Here is a 20,342-nt window from a genome sequence, read left to right as displayed (position 1 = left end):
CATAATTTGAAGACCGTTCTCTCTCTCTCTCTCTCTTTCTCTTTCTCTCTTTTTCTTTCTCTCTCCGAGTCGAGCTGAGCCGAGAGACGTAGATCTTGAAGCTCGGGATAGGATCGAGCTTGGAGTTGTCGAGTTAAACGCCGAGAAAACGGTACCACTGACTGCGCGCAAAAGGTGAAATTCAACGATCGCTGATATTTTATAACCGACCCGGTCTTGGCCTCGCCGATTTCCATTACACGGTTTAAGATCTTCGATTTATCCTACCATTTATGATGAATGATCGCGAAATCACTGCGTCCATCTTCGCGCTGAGTCAATTTTGATCGCGATTGACTGATTTCTCAATATGGAGAAGTAATCGATGATTTGCCAATAATCCCTTAATCTCGTAATCGCGTTGATCTTTAACTCTCTCGAATGAACATATTTTATTGTTTGCGACACGTACATCAAACAGCATTTTATACGATACAGATTTTTTCCCCATAATTATATATTCGTGATAATTTATTACAAACTCTTTTGTAAATTTATATTACTAATCATTTTTTTATATTAATGATATAATAAATGGGATCACACAATATATTTCTTCTTCATAGTTAATGAATTTATGGTTATTCATATATAGGAAAGAAACAATTAATTTTTAAAAGAATGTCGTGTCGTTTCATCTTTTGATCCAAGAATCGTTGATATAAAGGTAGAGATACAACGGAGGCAAGCCCCTTCTTAAAATAATGCGTGGTTGCGTCCCGTACTCTCTCTACACGCAAGCCTCTAATTTTCAGAGCGATCATTCGGCATATCGAGCCGGTTGCATTCATTAAGAATTCACCAGGAGGTATGGATTAAGGACCCTCCTGTACGCGAACACCTGGTATCTCTTCACGAGATGGAACTTAAATCGTCCAATGAAGGAATGCATAGTGGCGAAGAAAAGGTTGAAAAGGAAATCTCGAGTAATCATGGCGGAGAGATGAAGGGCACGCGAATGGAAAAAAATGAATGGACGAAAAAGAAGGAGAGAGAGAAAAGAGAAATAAGAGAAAGAGATAACAATGCAGTTATCTACTTCATAATCGAATCGATCTTATATAATTGAGATATTTTCTAAACACATTATTGCAATGAAAATTGCTAGACTTAACTTTCACCATATCATCTTAGAAAGCATCTTGATGAATTTTAAACGTAAAAGCTAATCAAAGCTAATTTAATTTATTTGAAATATCTAAAATTAAAAATTTTAATTTTTAAAAAGTAAGAATCTTAATTAATAATCTGCTAAATAAAAGTCTCAAATTCCTCAAAGTATGTTTTTAAATCATATTTCATATTTAAGTTGAAAAAGTTATTTTTTTGTGAAGCTATTATTTTAATCTTGCTTCGCAACTTAAACGATCTTCCGAAGCAAATGTTAGTTATCTGCAGTATCTAATTAATTATCAATATCACATCTGTCATGATGAAAAACTAGATTTTCATTACCCGTAATTATGCAGATATCCACATAATAATTTTTTCTCAGCACCTTCAAGCATGTTGAAGTTGTGCCTTTCATGAGCGTCTTAAGTATAGAAGATACGACAGCGCGATGCATGACACTCTAATTATAATGTGCGATGGTTCTTAGATAAAAATTAAAGAGCCATAAAGAGAGCAGTGGAATATCGATTACCAACTATCCATCGATAATCCCGACAAATGGCTATGGAGCGAACACCTGATCCTGAAGAAGTAAAAGAGGCTCGACCGATGGCGGGGGGTTTTAAAGGAGCGAGGAGAAGGAATAAGAGAGAGATTGCGAGAGGATAAAGTAGGGAATGAAGGTCACGTAAGAGGAGCAGTTGATCGTCCTTTATGCAGATGAAAGAGTGCGATAAGATGGAGCGCGCGGACGCACACGCACGTGAGAAAGAATGAGAGAAACGCCTCGTACCGGAACCAAAAAGTCGTCCGAGTAATTGCGACGCATCGGGCCGGTACCCATGGGCGGTTGCGCGCGAGGAATGCATCCCTAAAGAACGAAACTATACTTGCACAAGACTTGGTCGCGTCGCCTGTGGGATTACGTCCCTCGAACATGCGAAGACATTGAATACGATCGAGATTACACCGCGCCGATTTTCTCGCGCCTCTCTGTCATATTGATGGTCGTCCATTAGAGCGGAAATTACGCTTCGAGATAAATTAATGTTAGGTACGCAAGTACGTATTGCACTATAGCGACGTGCATCCGCGGCGAAATTCCGACGAATGGAAGAGATTTTATGGCAGGTGATTCCTTAGTAAAAGTTTAATTTATCGAATTTATCGTGATATAATTTTTTAATGTTGCATCTCTCTCTCTCTCTCTCTCTCTCTCTATTTTTCGGTGGTCCAGTTCTTTAATTTTGAAAAAGATCTTTAAAATATAACTTATTTGATCCAATATGTAGCCACATTTATAAATTTAAAATCTAGGAATATTGGGAAATCACTTTCTTTTGTAAATGAGATTTAACTTTAGCAATTTCCTTCGTCAAAAATACGACAAAAACGGCGAAAGGATCGAGACTGATCCAATATGTAGCCAAATTTACAAATTAAAAATCTAGGAGTATTGGGAAATTATTTTCTTTTGTAATGAGATTTAACTTCAGCAATTTCCTTCGTCAAAAATACGACAAAAACGGCGAAAGGATCGAGATGAACGCTGAATCGCTGCTTGATCGTTGCGGTGAGAGCGCGTTATTCGCACAGATTGTCGGAAGATACGTGTGTACAAAGGTACGCTGCATGTAAGTGGTACTAGGGAAGGTTTGTGGGAAAAACTTGATCCTACTTCCGTCGCGTTTGTGGCCCTTAATAAGATGGACGTAAGTCAATGATCGCCTATTCTCATTCATTCTACATCGTTTATTTTCTTTCGCTGTGCAGCATACATATCGCGCCAAAGCTTTCGTGCTGCTATGCCGACTTTAATTATCTATCGGTTAATTAATAACATCCGGAATCTTCGCGCTCGTGGAAAAAAAATTAAAGGATGCCGCCTTCGATTCTCTTACTTTACTGCAACAATAATTTAGAATCAAAAGATTTGCACATAATGCTGTATATTATATATATATATGATTATTTTTCTAATTAATGTTAATCATTTAAGAACTTGATGTAAGTATTTTTAATTATGAAATTCTACGAAATTCTTTTATTGAAAAATAATATCTCTACTTGAAGCTGAATAAGAAGTAAGAAATGTCGATCTGCTTGTGCATCGTTGAACTTATTCTGCCTACTTATCAACTAACATTTAATCATTTAATCAACGACTCTTCCTATTTTCCTTACCTACTTCATGTTCTGACAAACACTGCCACTATGATTACGCTCCAGTTTTTGCAAGTGCGATCTTTCTTTTATGCGATTTATGTATTTCTTCGAGCAGGAGATATCTCTCGGTGTCGTTCAGCCCACGAGAGAGCTAATTATAGTTTGCAGGACAATAATAACTGAGAAGATACGTTTTTTATTCATATACATATGTATCCCGCGTATGCTACAGACCTTTTGCGAGACCAGGTTTCGAACCGCTACCTATTACAATGTTGCACGACTCATTGGACGAAGAGGGATATATTTGCAGTATAAAAAATATATGAATATATACGCACAATGTTCCTCGTTAATAATTACGATGGACGCGCGGATTGCGAGAGCTTTGATCGTGATTTGACTTTTATTATGGCGCGACTCATGCGTGAAGTAATTTACGACGACGCTTTTTGCGTGAATATTGATTGTAACGAGAAAGAGAGAAACATGATCGAAAAAAAAAACGCCGGAAAGCCGCATTGATTTTTGCTCGACTTCCAACTACAACGTACATGTTTTCAGATCAATGCACTATAAAAAAGAATCTAGTCTCCCACGAACATTCTTCAGACACAGATAGATAGAATTTCCATTGCAAAGTAGATTCTTATAAATTAAAATCAATGAAATTAAGTTGAAGAAAAGTAAATTTTCCTGAAATGTTTTATCATAATTATATTATATTTTTTATTATATTTTTTATGAAAATCAGCTTTGATCGAGAGTAAAACATTTTTAAATGGAACATTTTAAAAAGGAAGTAAATAAAAATATTTCTAACATTTTCAGATTTATTATTGAAGAAATAATAAAAATTATGCGTTACAATAATCCTTTTTTTACACATTAATCGTGCCAAGTATAATTGTCATATCTTATAGATATGTATAATGTAGAAAGAAGGAAGAAAGCATAATATTACTCGTCGCGAGTTCGCTGGTAATTCCACCTGTCATCGTCGCACCTGTCTCTCGGGACCACTTAGTAGTAACGTTAATGACCTTTCATGGACTGCTGAATGCAGAACATGTGTCTGAGCATGAATTTAGATACCATTCTGAATGCCATAACTCTCTGCACAATCTCAGTATTATGATATATCTGCCTAAATGCTATATTGTGTGTGTGTGTGTGTGTGTGTGTGTGTGTGGTGTGTGGTGTGTGTGTGTGTGTGTGTGTGTGTGTGTGTGTGTGTGTGTGTGTGTGTGTGATATTATCTGTATAACATAATTTTAAAATAAAAAATATATCTAAAGTCATAATTTATGATACTTTATATTATGTATGATTAGAAATGACAAAATTACTTAAATTATACTTAAGATTTATTTTTCATAAATTAATTATTTAAAATTATTATATTTTTATTAAATTATTTGTTTTAACGAAATTGGATTTTACAAATAAAAGCTAAAATTTAGCACTTAATTATGCCAATAAAATTTCTCGCAAAATTCGACATTTAGCAATTTACATAGCCAATGAGCTTTAATGAACTAATAGAGAGATTTGTCCTTTTTATTTCAGATGGCACCGTAATTATGAGCGAGACTGTTCAAGATTACAATCCCCAGTTCATGGTGGGTTGTTACTTTCCTGCGGAATTCCAGGGCGAATTCGTGACGCAGGTGAACGGAAAGGGCTTCGGAAGCATGGCGAACGAGCCTATTCAGTATTCTACCATTAACATCACCTTCAACACGATACCGGTGTGGGGCTACTGCCACAGGAGAGTCGGCGATAACGTGCTGTTAATGGACAGGTCAGTTAACTCGACAAATTACGAACATTTCCTATATACATTAAAGAAAGTGTTGAGATTCCATTTAGCAATTTATGCAGTTAATGATTAGAAAAGTCGTGCCTACAAACGATTTTATAGGAATTGTCGTTAAATCAGTGGAGCAATAAATTAATATAGCAAGGATATAATACTTATCGTTCTTTGACAAAGAGTTAATTAACATGTGAAATTAATTTAATATGTGAAAAATTAGAGGCGATTTTCCTAAATTAAATTTAAAGAGTATAAATAAAAATTTTGAAAGTTTAATTTGGAATTTAGTTACAAAAATATTTAATGATAAATTCTTGCAATTTGCGATAAATAATGATCTCTCATCGCACATACACGCACGCAATTATTTGTTTAATTTACTTGATAATTTATGTAATTTGTTTCTATCACTATTTTTTTTAAATTATCTGTATTATTATCGTATTTTTATTTATCTCGGGAACTTTATTCTTACCTTTTCCCAAACATTCTGTGTAACTGAATTATCAAGTAACACAAGACTATATTTTTTTATCGTTATCAATCTCGCGCGTTAAGATCTCCAAACTAAAGTGTTAAAGTCTTAAAAGCCGCGAACGATCGTTGCGAAAGTTTACAGACACATAAAAAAGAATCTTGAAAGTGCGACACCATAAAACATCGAAGTTCTGACTTGTTGATAAAATAAGAAAGAACGGAGTTTTGGCCGACGCGTTCAAAGAATGATGGAATAGTCGGTTTAAAAGTAACGGTATATTCATAGAACGATGCATTTGTAGCCAGGATATCTGCAACGCACTTGTCGTACATGTAAATGCCGTTAAATGGGATAGCAAAGTAGTGTTGAAAGGATGTCCACCGTTAAACATGTTCCTAACATGATGTCAAAGACTCTTCTCGTTTTCTTATCAATACTCGAAATGCTCTAAAATTAAATTATATATGAGAGAAACTATAATGCACTTTATATACATTCCAAAGTTATGTAGTTTGCATATGGTTTTGTATTATATATTTTCAATTTTTAAATATTATAGATAGCATCACAAAATTATTTTGAATTGGCAATTTGACGAATATATTACATAACGTTAATCTTTTTCTCTAATGATTTTTATTTTACTAGAATTTTAATTAAACAAATTTAATTAAGAAAATATATATTGTAAAACTCAATTGAGAGTCATTTGATTAAACTTTCACTGAGATTCGAAGTTCGTTGAAATATTTATAATCGAGAAGAAATGCATATTTATTATTGCCATATAAGTCTATATAAGTCTCTTTCTATATCGCTTTCTCTATATATGTAAGTCACTGCAATTCTGTCTAGACAGGAGAATGTGGGCGGATTATTCGCACTTGAAAGACCTTTTTTTATAAAATAAAAAAAAACAGAATTTGAAGACGACGAAGGGATATTGCCGTCGCGGAAAATTTAAAGGGTGTGAAGGGGTTAAGGTTAAATTAACTTGCCAATGTCTCTCGGGATACCACGACGTCTACAGCTCGTCTGAATCAAAAATAGCCGGCTTTCCAGACACTCGCGTATTGCGAACCCGAGCTAATTCTAGAAAGAGGACGAAAGCAGTAAAATAAAAAAGAAATGATGAAACATCAAGTCCTCTCCGCGTCCTAAAACCATATTGTTTCAAGATTGTCCTTCTTGAAAAAAGAGTGATAGAAAGAAAAGAAAAAGGGAAGAAATCTTCTATTATCGGAGATTAAGAGGAAGAGGTGATGATGGATATGTTAGATACTATTTATAAAACTACAGCTATTTTTTAGAAAGTCTGGACATTTATATATATATATTTTTTTTAAATTAATTCATAGGCGTTTAATTATATATATAAGATCAAACTGTATATATAGATCTTTGTTTATATATTTTTTAGAAAAATAAAATGAGAAAATAGATAGAAATTGTCCAGCTATTAATTAAAAGATTCACAGAGAATTTCAATGTCGCATCTCGTAGAGATCCAAAGTTCGAGAACCTCGTCGCACCAATCGATAGTTCTTCGATGCATCTGGACGCTCACGCAGTCATGTGGGTGTTGTCCGCACAAGTATGCATAAATTGGCATACACGTGAGATCCCACCCCTTTCTCTTCTTCTTCTTCTTCTTCTTCTCTAGACACGATCGTATACTTCGCGATTCACGTTGAATCGTTAACGAGCTACCACGCTATGAATATTCTGAGAAATCATATCTTTGGCTGTCTTTATTATCGTCACCGTCGCATTTACGATGTTTTTCAGGTTTGCAATGTAATATTATATGTTCAGCTCTATGAAAATAAACTTTATAGATCGAAACATAAGAACACAAAGATATATAAATTTTTAATTTTTAAATATTCGTCGTATTTGATATAATCGTAATGTTTTAATTTGGGTGGTAATTATCATAAATTCAATTTTTTTTTATTTCTCGTTATTAATTAGCCGATTAACTTATAGTAATAATGATGCATTGCATAATTCTCTCTGAAGGATTTATTTATACGGATAGATAAACTGTGATAGATATACTTGATATACTTGAGATATACTTGAGTATGTAAATGACTGCGATCACTATACATATGTATCACTCGAGGCAACTCGTTAATTGCTTGAGATTTGATCGCGGCTTAATTGCAGTGCATTTTTTTGCCTTCCGTCGCAACGTTTAATCGATGTGTCCCACGATGATAATTTTTACGAAACGTGGTCGTCACGCGTTATTTAAACGACAATGACGTTCATGCGTCACTGTCGCGAGGATAGTCTCTACCAGCAAGGTCGCAGTTATTAAGCGATAATCGCAGTTTGTAATAATAATTTGCTGGGGCGACAAGCTGTATGCGAATTCGCGTAAATTGCCTCTCCACGCACGCGGTTGTCGGCAATGTTCTCACACAGAAGATAATCGCTGTATAACCGCGTCTGCCGCGAAAATTTCTTCAATAGGATCCCCGGCGAATTCCGGTTGGTTCTTTGCAAGGATTATAATGCGGTCACACATGTATCCGGCTTACACGACCACAAACGTAATAATATTCGAAATGCATGTGAGATTATAAAACGTGATATAATTATTTATTAAAAATAGAACATCAAAGTTAGCTATTTTTTATTTTAAAATCTCTGTATTATGTCTGTATTATACCTTTGCAAGGAAACTGTCGCAAACTGACAAAACAATCTCTAAGAGGCGCAAAGGTAAAAATTAGAGATTTCCTGAACATTTATAAAAATTCAGTTTTTCTGGCCTCTTCCAAAAATATTGTCTCGTCAATCATTACGATATTATTTCAATGTGAGAGAGAAAATGATGACGTTCGCTCGTGAACCGTCCGGTACAAGGCGCGCTTATGCGTTTCATGGCACAACAATCGCTTTAAAGCCGGTGAAAAACGGCATCGGAAGAGAATACATCGTCGCCGGGGATGCTGCAAGCTCGCGCTCGCCGAACGGGCCCCACCTCCAGCGATTGGATAGAACAGAGGGCCTGTTGCATACCATCTTCTATCATTAATCTCCGTGAAGAGACGGAGGAGTGACTAGCCGAAGATGCGGTACGAGCGTCTCTCCTCCAGTTTCCATGTATCCCGCCTCCGTGTTCTCTAAGTTCGCGTTGACGAGCTAGCTCTCCTCCGGGATCACTATGTCGAGAGCAACAACGTGTCGCATATTTCTTAACCCGGCTCCACACACGGCTCATTTGTCACTCTAATTGTGAGACGTAGAGGCCCGGATTCCGACTCCGTTGACAATCGGTTGAATCAATCATTAATAAAATCACGGACGCACAAACTCGTGAGAATGCTAACTATGATATAATATTATTGCAGAAAAATATTAAATAAACACTTCTTTATGCGAAATTATAGAATTTTTTTGTAACTTTACATTTCGTCTATGTGACAATTTGTCGTGTGAGACGCAGCTATGCAAATTTGATTCGAGCGCAATTTACATTTTGGGTCAGTGGGATACCGCAGTCGGATGACGATGATGACGACAGTCCCACGACAGAAAGCGAACGCAATTTCAATCGTACGTAATCAGGTTGGTAGGATAAATAACAAAAAATAAAATAGTTCAAGCGCTTATAAAATGCGAATGTTTTCGTATTAAACGCGACGAAGGGATGTTATTGACCTGTGTTGTGTGCATCGTGTCCTCCACTTTCGTGTTTCAAACTCGTTTCACAAGTTTGAAGTAGTGTAGTTTTTGACGTTCGGTTTTGCGTGCAATGTAAATTGCATTTCAGTTTATACGAACTCTCTGCTACATCGATCGCACGAAAAGTTTGCGATAACGCGTTAATTAACACCGTTCCGTAGACTATTTATAGCGAGATCTAAATATAGTCTATTATTCTGATAATAAGCTATATAGATTATTATTTTGATCAGCAGAACGAATATCATTATATATAATAGATAAACAATATTCTAATTGCAAAAAAATTAAGGTCGAGAAAAAATTAATTCAACAAAAATTAAATGTTTTTTTCTATCAAGAATGAACTCTAAACACATTGTTTAAGTTTAATACAAAGATAAAGCAACTGTATGTAAGACATTTTATTGCTAAAGCTATAGAAAAGCAAAGAGTTCGCATTTTTATTTTATAATTTGATTTTCTTATATTTCGAGAAATTAATTGGTCAGAAAAACTTCATAAAAGTACGTTCAATACTTTAATCTTAAGCATTAAGGCATTCGTGTAGCTATACTGGAAATAAGAAACTTGAAATGACGCCATCAAGACGGGTATCGCACGGCGAATACTCCGAATTCAGACAAGAATGCTTGTCGTGCACTCGCATAGTCGTTGGTATGGACAAAACCTATCATGTAACATTCTCCAGTTGGCGAATATATCCGGAGGGTTCCCAAGCACGCGCGCGCACGTTGCTCTCTTAAAAGCCGTTTGCCTGGGCGAGTCTAGAGATCCTATATGGCAAAGAGAGAAAGATCGGGGTGACCATGCGACCGCGGGCCCACACGCTCATTCCCACAAGTTGCATAATATCGACGTATAAATAGGTATATAATAGGTATTGCCTCGAAGTTACAATTATAAGCGCTGGTATGCGTTGACGTCGTAAATACTCACGTGTACATTTACGTCTATCTCGGAGGTAGGTACCGCATTGTGATTAACACATCTTGGTGTCCCATTGCGCCATTCTGTGCTCGCTGTGCTCGGAAAATCGATCGAGATATAATATTTATGATTACTATGTTAATTTGTAAATACGATTTTATATGTCTGCGTGTAAGGAAAGAAACTTCTATAAGCATTCTATTAAGAAATTAGAGAAAACATAAAATTAAGAGAGAATATTTTTTGGAATCTAAATATCGAATCTCTTTATTATATAATTAAAAAGAAAAATGATTGTATTAATTTATGTATACGAAGTCAAATAACATTCCTCAATGAGTATCCCTTTATAATATACGAATGCGTGCTTTCGGCTGCACGCGCTATATAGTTATCCTAATAACTCGCAATTATTTAAATAACATCTTTTTATCGCGACGGCGATTCTCTGTTGCGCACGATACACACCAAATACTGTTGAATAAATGACTCCTCTGCAACTACTGTCATTTTCATAATTGTTTGTGAAAAGGTACCAGATAGCGGTCGTGATAGTGCGGCGCGATAATAAAGTGTATCTCTTCCTTTCTCTTACATGTCATCTTGCACAACAATTATTTGTTTTCACAAAATGAATTTTCTCAGATGCTTACCATGTCACGAACCAATATTATCTCGTTCTCTCTTAATTTATTTGCCCTTTTTGTATTTTAACCCCCCTGCGTCAAAAAGTCAATACCTTCGATATCTTTGACGTTTATTTCAGAACAATTTTGTCATTATTAAAAATTTGACGAAGAAACTATCATTTTTTTTTTCATTTATTTAATTGTTAGCATTTTCTCCGGCGAAATTTCTTATGACTCTAATTTAGCTCGTCTCGAGATATCGCGTGTTGCTACACCAAGTCGTTGGTACCGCAAGGAACAAGAATGATCCTTGTTCTTATCCTTTTTTTTTTCTTTTGCACTTGTCATTGTCCACTTCCTGTGTCGGGTAAGTCGAGTGTTAATTCACGAGATGCTCGTCACGAGAGCGCTAATATCTGTCTCTAATCGAGACGCTATCGCGCCGCTATTATACAGCCATTAGTGTCGTCTTGTGTCTCACAATGTACCTTTATTTCGTGAGAAAATTTATAGGATATTCGAGAGTAGAAAAAAAGCTGGCTATAAGATTAGATATCTTACGATGACAGTTCAAGGATCTGATATCACGCGACATGTCATTCTTTTACATTTTTTGTTTTATTTTTGTGAAAATAAAATATGTACTTTTAATTCTTATAGATACATGTTTTTGGTTTAATTAAAATATCGAGGTTTGAAGGCGCATAAACTTTTTGGCCCTCGAGATTATGAAGATGTGAGATCCTTGATTTAATATAAGTTTATGAAGACGTTGACATATACCTGAAAGCCCAAGATTTTCAAAGCAGAATCCTGATGTGCGAGTTCTAGACTATACAGATTTTAATCAAAATGAGAGGAAGCAAAGAGAGAAAAGTGAGAGTCTTTTATTATTTTTTACATATATGATATTATGGCGCGAGTATCGTCATTTCGATATTTTATAGTCGACATTAACGGGGCTCTCGGGATATCGTTTCTTACGATACTTTACAGCCCGCAGTTAAGTTTTTCCCCGGGCAGTAGTGTTTCAGTCCTTACTAATTTTCCAATCTTTCCCCTCGGCCCCAGGATTCGTGCGTCATAAATTCCGTAAGTAATATTGCGTTTCCGCTTGCGAGATCATAGATGTGCAAGGCAACGATGAGCCTAGTATATCATACAATTTATAAAAGATGCCTCTGAACTATGATTGTCTTCGGATTTTGAAATTAAAGTTTCAGAGACAATTTCTCTGATTTAAGCAATTAAAAATATAAGATATTGAAAAATTATATTTTCAAACTACAAATAACAGAACTCTGTTCCCCGGTTAATTTCAAGCGTTCTTTACTCTGTGGCAGAATTTTAATCTGAGATTTAGCATTTAAAAAATAACTTAAAAAATTGCAAATAAATGATATCCTATAAGAGAACAATATTCTGTCTGTTTCAATATCAAAGATGTGGCAAGTAAATATTTCAACACTATATATCAATATTATGATTGTACTAACTTATATGGCATTTGTTGCAGGTATCATGATAAGGACTGCATAAGGTGTTTCCGATTCCTGCGGAGGTCGCGAAACATCATCGAAGTGTTCTCGGAAGCTCTCAACAGGTGTTATACATACGAGTCGGCTGCCTTGGCCTCCTGCGACACACTGAACTCCACCTCGATCCTATACCGTAAGCAGAAGCCGGATTTCTCTCGATAATCGCGCATTTGCTCGTAAGGCAGAAATCGCGACCTATGACGTACATCGGGCTAAATATGAGACATACTTATGATAATGAACGCAACTTTATGCTGGTAATACTGGACGATCTGTTTCAATAACTGCCTTTTCTCACGGTTAAGGAAGTTAAATTATTGCTAATGCGAATTAATGCAAGTTTTTTGTATCTGTCGAGCAAACTGCGGCTTTTCTTAGGCGATTGTGAAATTTATCTTGCTGACAGCCGCAGAAATAAATGTAGAACACGCATAGAAAGGTATATAAATGCTTGACAATAAGTTAGAGGTAAGACTTAGCGATGTTTTGTTTAATGCTAATATTATTTCTAATAAACATAGGAAAAGGAGTAAATAACTATTAAGGATATTTAATAATAAAACAGAAATATGAAATAATAAGATTAAATGAAGAGATTTTACCAAATTATATAAAATAATATGTACGCGCTCTTTTATACTTTTAGTAATTTTTTAATCAAAGAATTTTTTATACAACTTGACGTTGATTAAAAATATATATTTTCATAAAAATTTGTGGATTATGAACCACATAACGCGCGTTAAAGAATAACGTGCATTCAGTTGAGGCGAATTAATTAGCATTCTTACATACGCAATGTGCGTATTAGCGTACTCGAGGAATTTGCGGGCTTCCGGTTTGTCGAACAAACAACGCGACCTCCGTATACATACGGAGGAAAAGAAGGGAGGATTAAGTTCGGCGTACTCGCGCGTCCGCGAATTAATAGTTCTCAATAATTAGCGTTAATTGGCCGCGGGCCCTAGCGGCCAAAAGGAAGTGATGAAGCTTGCGTAACGACGCGGGAACAATGGGCCCCCAAGAATGCACGATATCCACGTCGCGTGCAGAGCGCGTACACGCGTGTGCGCACCGTGATTTTCTCACGCGTGTGACAATTAAAACGCTCTTAAAGATGATTGGGACGTATTTACATAATTATTCATATGCAGAATGGGTCGGATAAATGGATAAATCGAGTCAGTCCGATGTCGATTGGATCTCGAAAGGGATGAAGGCGCTGAGACTGCATAGAGAGAATTTTCTCTTAGAATTTACTTTGAAAATCATGGTAGGACAATATAGTATGGAAAGAATTTTATGAGAATTTTTCTGATTAATATTTATCACAATAAAAATAATAATATCTATTACAATAAAATATAAAATATATTTGATTAATTTTACTATGCAGTTTAGTAGATAAAATTCTTTCCATATCATATTGTCCTACGATTACCATGATTTTCAGGATAAATTCTAAGAGAAAATTCTCTCAGTGTGAAAATAATTTACGATAAAATATTTTATTATCACTTTCCATGCATCGAGATAAATCGGCGAATTATAGTATAAAAAATTGCGCGTTGCAATAGCAACTTTATCGAGACTCATTATCAATTGAATAAAATGTATAGGAAATACATCACTCTCATTGTCAGATGCGTGAGATTCGCACAGATTAACGTACAGGGGCATGCACGCATTCGCGTGCATTGTTATTAGTTATTAGTTGCTTAGTGAAAAAGATTACTGATGAGCATCAATCCCCTCGGCTTCCGGTACATTATCACGCACGTTCACCTGGCGGCTCCCAAGAAGTTACACCTGTCGCGACGTGATCGAGACCGTCGGCTCGATTTCCGCTTGTAATCTCAGTTTCACGCTTTGATCCGTGTCGCTACACGCGAGAAACTTCACGGGAACCGAAAATCCGGGTTGGTGGTCCGGCAAAAGAAAACAATTCAACATCCGTGCGTGAAGTCTTTCAACGAATCTCCCGAAGAAATTCAGGGACGACTTGTCGCCCATAAAAAGGCCAAAACGACGATTTCGCAATCTCGTAGATGTGCGAAGAGTTCACATCCGGTAAATTTGCTTGCGAAAATATACCGGTCTCAGCCTTTTCAGGATGAAAAAAATAATGATAGAAGTTTATTTACTCATAAACAAAAAGATAATAATAATTTTTTTTATTATAAAATTTTTATCTTATCTCTATTTCTATAATTTAAAGATTAATCACATCAAATTTCCTTTAATGAAGAAAATAAAAATACAGAAAAAAATGATAATTAATTTTTGGATTGTCTTTTCGATCAACATTCTGGAGTATGGAAGAATGTTGGAAGAAAAAACGTCGAGATTTCGTCGAAACGACCTCCCGTGTTCCCATCCATTCTTTGTCGTGTTTTATTCCTGTCTCTCTTTTTTTCTGGACCGTCGTCCGTGCAACCAGGTATTCGTCGTCGGAAGCGTGGGAGTGGCCCAAAAAGATTCTCGTCCTAATCGTCCTGCAGTGAAATAAGCGAGGGACACTACACGCGGCGATGATTTCGGTCGCCGAATAAAGAAAGAGTATATATTTATTTTGTTAGTTTCTTTCGCTAAATTATACCGTGTTGTTTGACGTTTGGGAAGAGAAAATGTTTACGCATTCCTAACTTGATGAAGACGCTTTCTGTCGTCGTGTTCTGCCATTCCTTTTCACATCTCGTTTCATGAAATTATGATATATGTTTTTTTAATATCTCTTTTTTAATTACAGTATTTCATTAGTCCGATGAATTTATATATTTATATGTGAAATATATTGTGAAACGAATACTTGTATCCATTATAAGAGACATATTTCAATTTCTATATAAATATACTGAACGCGAAATTAAAACTTCACTGATACTTTGATAGGAATCGTGCATAATTTATTTTGATATAACATATAATTTCAGATATTTTTATTTAGGAGACCATAAAAAATTAGCATAATGTAACTCGATTTTTAATCAAACAGTTTCACTTATATATATATGTATATTCCTTTTTTCTTTTTAATTTGAGAAAAAACTATCGTTTATAAAGCATTCTTTATTCTATATAATGCCTTATACATATATAAAAATCGCGAAAAAAAACCGGGTAAAGAGAATTCAATCATAGAAGTCCCTCAACCGCGACACCGTAGAAAGAAATAACATTTTGAAAAATAAATTTCTAAATATTTCACTTTTTGCTCGACAAACTGCATAGTCATGAAAAAATAAAGGAAAAAAAAAGAAAAGGAGAAAAAAGTTATGGTCGAGAATTTTTTATGTATAGGATTTATATGCTTTAGCCGTCTGAAATAATAACCTTTTTCTGAAGTTATTCTTTTGAAAGAACTTTTGACAGAAAATATTTTTAAAACGAAACTATTGGCACCCCACGGATAGAAATGCTATTGGCATATTTTCAAAATAATGTGCTATTTATATTTAGACAAATATATCGCTAGTAAAAATTTGGTTAAAATGCGCATTTTAAATATTGCAATGGAGTTAATAGAAAATTCAGATAAAATACAGTTGAAATAAAATAAAAAAATAATAATAGTAAAAAATTCGTGACATTCGAAACATGCTACATATCATTTAAATAATAATCACTTTCACATGAAATCTGTGCATTTACAATAACTTTAAAGACACCGCTGATTTTTCTCTTTTTTCTCCTTTTACATTACCACCGTGAAAAAAAATAATAAAAGTGATTTGACAATGAGTGAAAAATGCCGAAGCTTTTAGGTGAAAACGTGGTGTGGAATTTCAGTTACTTCCTGCTTATAGATCTCATTGTAGCACCGATGAAAACCGGGAGAGCTATTTTGAAGAGATTTTTGTGAATAAAGGATACCTGCGGATTTCATCCTTCGATATATCGTCTCGATTCATGAAAATTCCGGTCACCTTATATGATCACGTCCAAATGTATTCTAATAAAACTCACAATGGAAACCACGTGGGTTGAAAAATTGTACTCAAATCGAGTTTAACTCTATAAAAAATATTACTGATTTTGTACTTTATCAAAATTTTTCGCAAACTTAAGTTATATGTGAAAAAAGTAATAGATTTCTAAAAATTTTAAATGCACTCTGTGTGTTTATACCACTGTGTTCGAAAAGATATACATAAATTTATAAATGTAGAATATATATAAAAATATATGAATTTAACATTTTTTATAGAAAAAATTATAAAAGTCAATAAATAAATTATTTTCCTTCTTTTTCTTCAATAGGCACGAAAGAAATCGGCGGTGTGGAGATCCGGAATGAATACTGCCCTATTGCTGGTTTATATCACTTCAAATATACTCTCAACAATAATTCCGCGATATCATTCGAGTGCAACACATTCTCTTCCGAATTCAATAATTGCCCGGATGGTTCAATCTTACATTTAAACTTCAAACGATGCAACTTCGAAATGCACAGTAAGTTTTCTTTACTTTCTCGCAATTTTTAACATAGATATGATAAAAAAGGAAAAATATACGTATCATTAAATATATTTATAGTAAATATATATTGTTTTATACATATATTTGTATATATTTGTATGTGAGAAAAACAATTCATATTTTATATATATATATATATATATATATATATAGATTTAAATTTCAATAAATAATTAATAGCGATCGAGATTTTATAAATTAGATACAATAAACAAATATAATTCTGTTCATACATATTATTATCATTAAATAAAATGTATTGTTGTATATTAAATACAATGTTATTATTGCCAGTTGATTAATTATTGTAATTGAAGCAATGACAAAAAAGTTGCGAATTCGGAATACATTATTATAATCTCGTTTTAGCAGATCTCACATACAATTGTTTGGGCAGTTGGCCTGGACCGAATGGTTCTAATTATCTTGCTCTCTGGAATAGCAATGCCGACGATAGCACGCTTAAATATAGATGCGGGGTACGTTACATGAATTTATCTCATGAAATGACCATAAAGAAGTGTACTTGTCTAATACATTGCAAAATGATAAATATAGTATTTATTATTGACTCTCTCAATATAATAATTAAATAAATCTAAAAAATCTATAATATATAATATAAATTTTAAGATTTATTATATATACATAATACATACGTTTTTGTATATAAAATTATTAATTTCTCGTGCTAAATAAAATATAATTTTCAGCTATTCCACGTAGATAACAAAAAAGGAAAGACTTATATGGCATTTAGTAGCGACTCGAGCTGCACAAAAGATTTAAATAATTCGACTAGCGGATATGAGACTTTGATTTTGAGCAAAAGTCTAAATCAAAAGAAGGTGCCAGATTATGTGAAGACTCATGTTGCCACGTGAGTATTTTTCAATAATTATTGTTATATCGTTAGATATGTTATTAAATTATATTTAACAAGTAATATATATATTGACATAATTATAATAAAATCTATATGCTCTCCTAATAAAATATTAGATTCCCAAAATGGGCGCAAGGTGTGTGGGAGCAGTCTCTCATAGTTAATGGCACTATGACTTTCACCGATCTCAATGGCTATAATAGTTATACCTTCATTACGGTGGAGTCCAACGAAGAGACTGGCCGTTACGTTGTGTATTCGAAAGATCAGTGGTAAGTTAATTTGTTTACTATTTATATACATATACATTTTATCGAAAAAAAATTAAGAAATGAGATTCTCTTTCTTTCTCTATAAAATAAATTTGTTTTTATAGATACAGTAACATTCTTGTTCCTTCATCGTCTCTATTATTTTACTAATAGTAAAAATTAAAAAATTAAATGAATATTTATTTTTAATTTCAGTGAGCAAGCTGCCTTTGTGTGTTTAATGATGAGACAGCGCAGTGAAAATGTATTAGAATTTACGATAGGTAATTACTTGTATTCCATACAATTCGTAATTATGCAACAACTTTATTATCCTTAATTGTGATTTTTCAAGAACTTCGAATATTCAAGAGAGAATCCAAGAATAAAAATATTTGTTGCAATATTTCAATAAAATCAAAATAATATAAAATCATAATAAAAAGATTAATTAAAATAATAATAAAAAACATAATTGTATAAGATATAAATAACTATACAATATTAACTCTGAGAAAAAACTTTTTTTTCGTTAATTTATTTCTGACGGATTTCAACTGGTTATAATATAATAAAAATAATATCACTCAATATATACAGGGATGGTCTTTAGTCCAGTTCATCGGGACAGTTTATGCGACGATCCCAATCTGGACAATCTGGTGTGGATGACTCAAGCACGTAAGTAAATACATATTATAAGATCTTCATAAGTTATATCTGTACAGTGATTTTTATATTCTAATACTTGTATTTTAATATTAAATCGCATATTTTTAAATGCACAACTATTACTATTGAATATAATAATATTTTGTAACAAGGTATCGAGCGCGTAGTGGAATCACCGTGTCCAATTACGGGCCAGTATACAGGGATGATAACAGATCTGTCAGGAATGTGTGCGGAATTAAGCAGCAACTGCAACACTCGGGAAATAATGTATTTTAAAGTGAGCGACTGCGAATCCGGAGAACTATATGAAGGTATACATACAATTATAAAATTTTTAAACTAAATAAAAAACAGATAAATTATATATATTATTAAGACATGTTAGAAAAAGATTATTATATAATCTATAAATATTTTTGCAAAAATATATAATCTGATACAAATAGTTAAATTTTCTATTATAATTTCTCTATTTCTCTGGATTTAATAAAATATTTTGATGAAATTAAATCTTGTTTTAAACAAATTGATATGAAATTTGATTTGAAAATTTATACAAAAATGTTTCTTTTCTAAAGTACTTCCGAGTATGTAGCTTTTGTTCATTGCTTTTAGAACGAACATATCTATGCTTGGGACAATGGGAGGAGAAAGGTGTAATGTATACTTATACTATGAGAAACGACACTAATACGAACGAATGCTTCGTGGGTCTGATTGTCAACGATGAAGAGATATATATCAAGGAAGCTGGTGATCATTGCATACGAAATATAGATCCCAAAACGGAGGGTATGCGTCTCTACAAAAAAGGTAAATATCTTTATAAAATAACACTTATATTCATATATTATATTTTTATTATATTTTTATTTCATTTTTAATTTACTGATTTAATTTTTTAACTCGATATTTATATATATTAGATACTTATATGAAGTCGCACACACATACAAGAATCATATAGGAAAATATTCTGAATGAATAAAATTGAAATTTTTCTTGTAATTATTGCAATAGAGATAGAGAATTTTTATATTTTATATTTTATATGATAATATTATTTAAGGACAATGTTATGGAAATTCGCCGAGTCCTGCACCGACTCCGTTGAAACCGACCCCTCATAATCCAATAATGAGAATTACGACGACTCCACGATCGAGATTATCACGTAAGAAAAAATTCTAATATTCAGTCTATATTCAATTTTTATAATTTCTCTAGATTAAAAATATACAATTGTTTTAATTTAATGATTTTTATATTTAGATAATTATAAAATATGACATTTTATCTATACATTTTTTCTGTTGTCATTTTTACAATCTATTGAGATTGAGATTAATTAAATATTATGTACTCAATTAAAAAGCTCATTTATTTTTACATATTGTGATAAAAAATTAAATATTGTTATAATTAAACAATGAATAAATATTTGATTGTTTCTCTTGACAGTAACTACTCGAGTGCCAGGAAACACAGTTTCTTCATCAGCTTCTTTCAAATCGAGAAGGTGCACGAATTTCTTACTTCTTGTCAGCATCGTCATTGCGTTCTTCGAAGCAGCTTCCTTGTATAAGCTTGAATAATGACACCGTCTTTCGGAGTCAATAGTTACCGAGGTAGTTAAT

General features: G+C 33.5%; 1 protein-coding gene across 2 annotated transcripts in view; it reads left to right on the top strand.

The window, feature by feature from the left end:
- The window catches only part of LOC145939264 (uncharacterized), a 62,347-nt gene extending 42,007 nt beyond the window's left edge, over positions 1-20,340 (top strand). Inside the window, exons 9-20 of one of the 2 annotated variants that reach the window (XM_083043568.1) lie at positions 4,888-5,122; positions 12,390-12,544; positions 16,672-16,866; positions 17,266-17,372; positions 17,607-17,773; positions 17,896-18,051; positions 18,247-18,314; positions 18,631-18,711; positions 18,855-19,016; positions 19,321-19,518; positions 19,775-19,879; positions 20,167-20,340. In XM_083043568.1, coding sequence (XP_082899694.1) covers positions 4,888-5,122; positions 12,390-12,544; positions 16,672-16,866; positions 17,266-17,372; positions 17,607-17,773; positions 17,896-18,051; positions 18,247-18,314; positions 18,631-18,711; positions 18,855-19,016; positions 19,321-19,518; positions 19,775-19,879; positions 20,167-20,300 — 1,763 coding nt within the window. In that variant the 3' untranslated portion in view covers positions 20,301-20,340. Of the gene's footprint in view, positions 1-4,887; positions 5,123-12,389; positions 12,545-16,671; positions 16,867-17,262; positions 17,373-17,606; positions 17,774-17,895; positions 18,052-18,246; positions 18,315-18,630; positions 18,712-18,854; positions 19,017-19,320; positions 19,519-19,774; positions 19,880-20,166 lie in introns of both variants that reach the window. The other variant, XM_083043516.1, reaches the window with a different exon arrangement.
- Positions 20,341-20,342: the final 2 nt, after the last annotated feature.

Source organism: Prenolepis imparis, unplaced genomic scaffold (genome assembly GCF_030444845.1).
Source record: "Prenolepis imparis isolate NDT839.2.m4 unplaced genomic scaffold, iyPreImpa1.0 SCAF_1, whole genome shotgun sequence".
In the NCBI taxonomy this organism is placed as follows: Eukaryota; Metazoa; Arthropoda; class Insecta; order Hymenoptera; family Formicidae; genus Prenolepis; species Prenolepis imparis.
The sequence above is the reverse complement of the archived record's forward strand: the minus strand, read 5'-3'. Positions and strand labels throughout refer to the sequence as shown.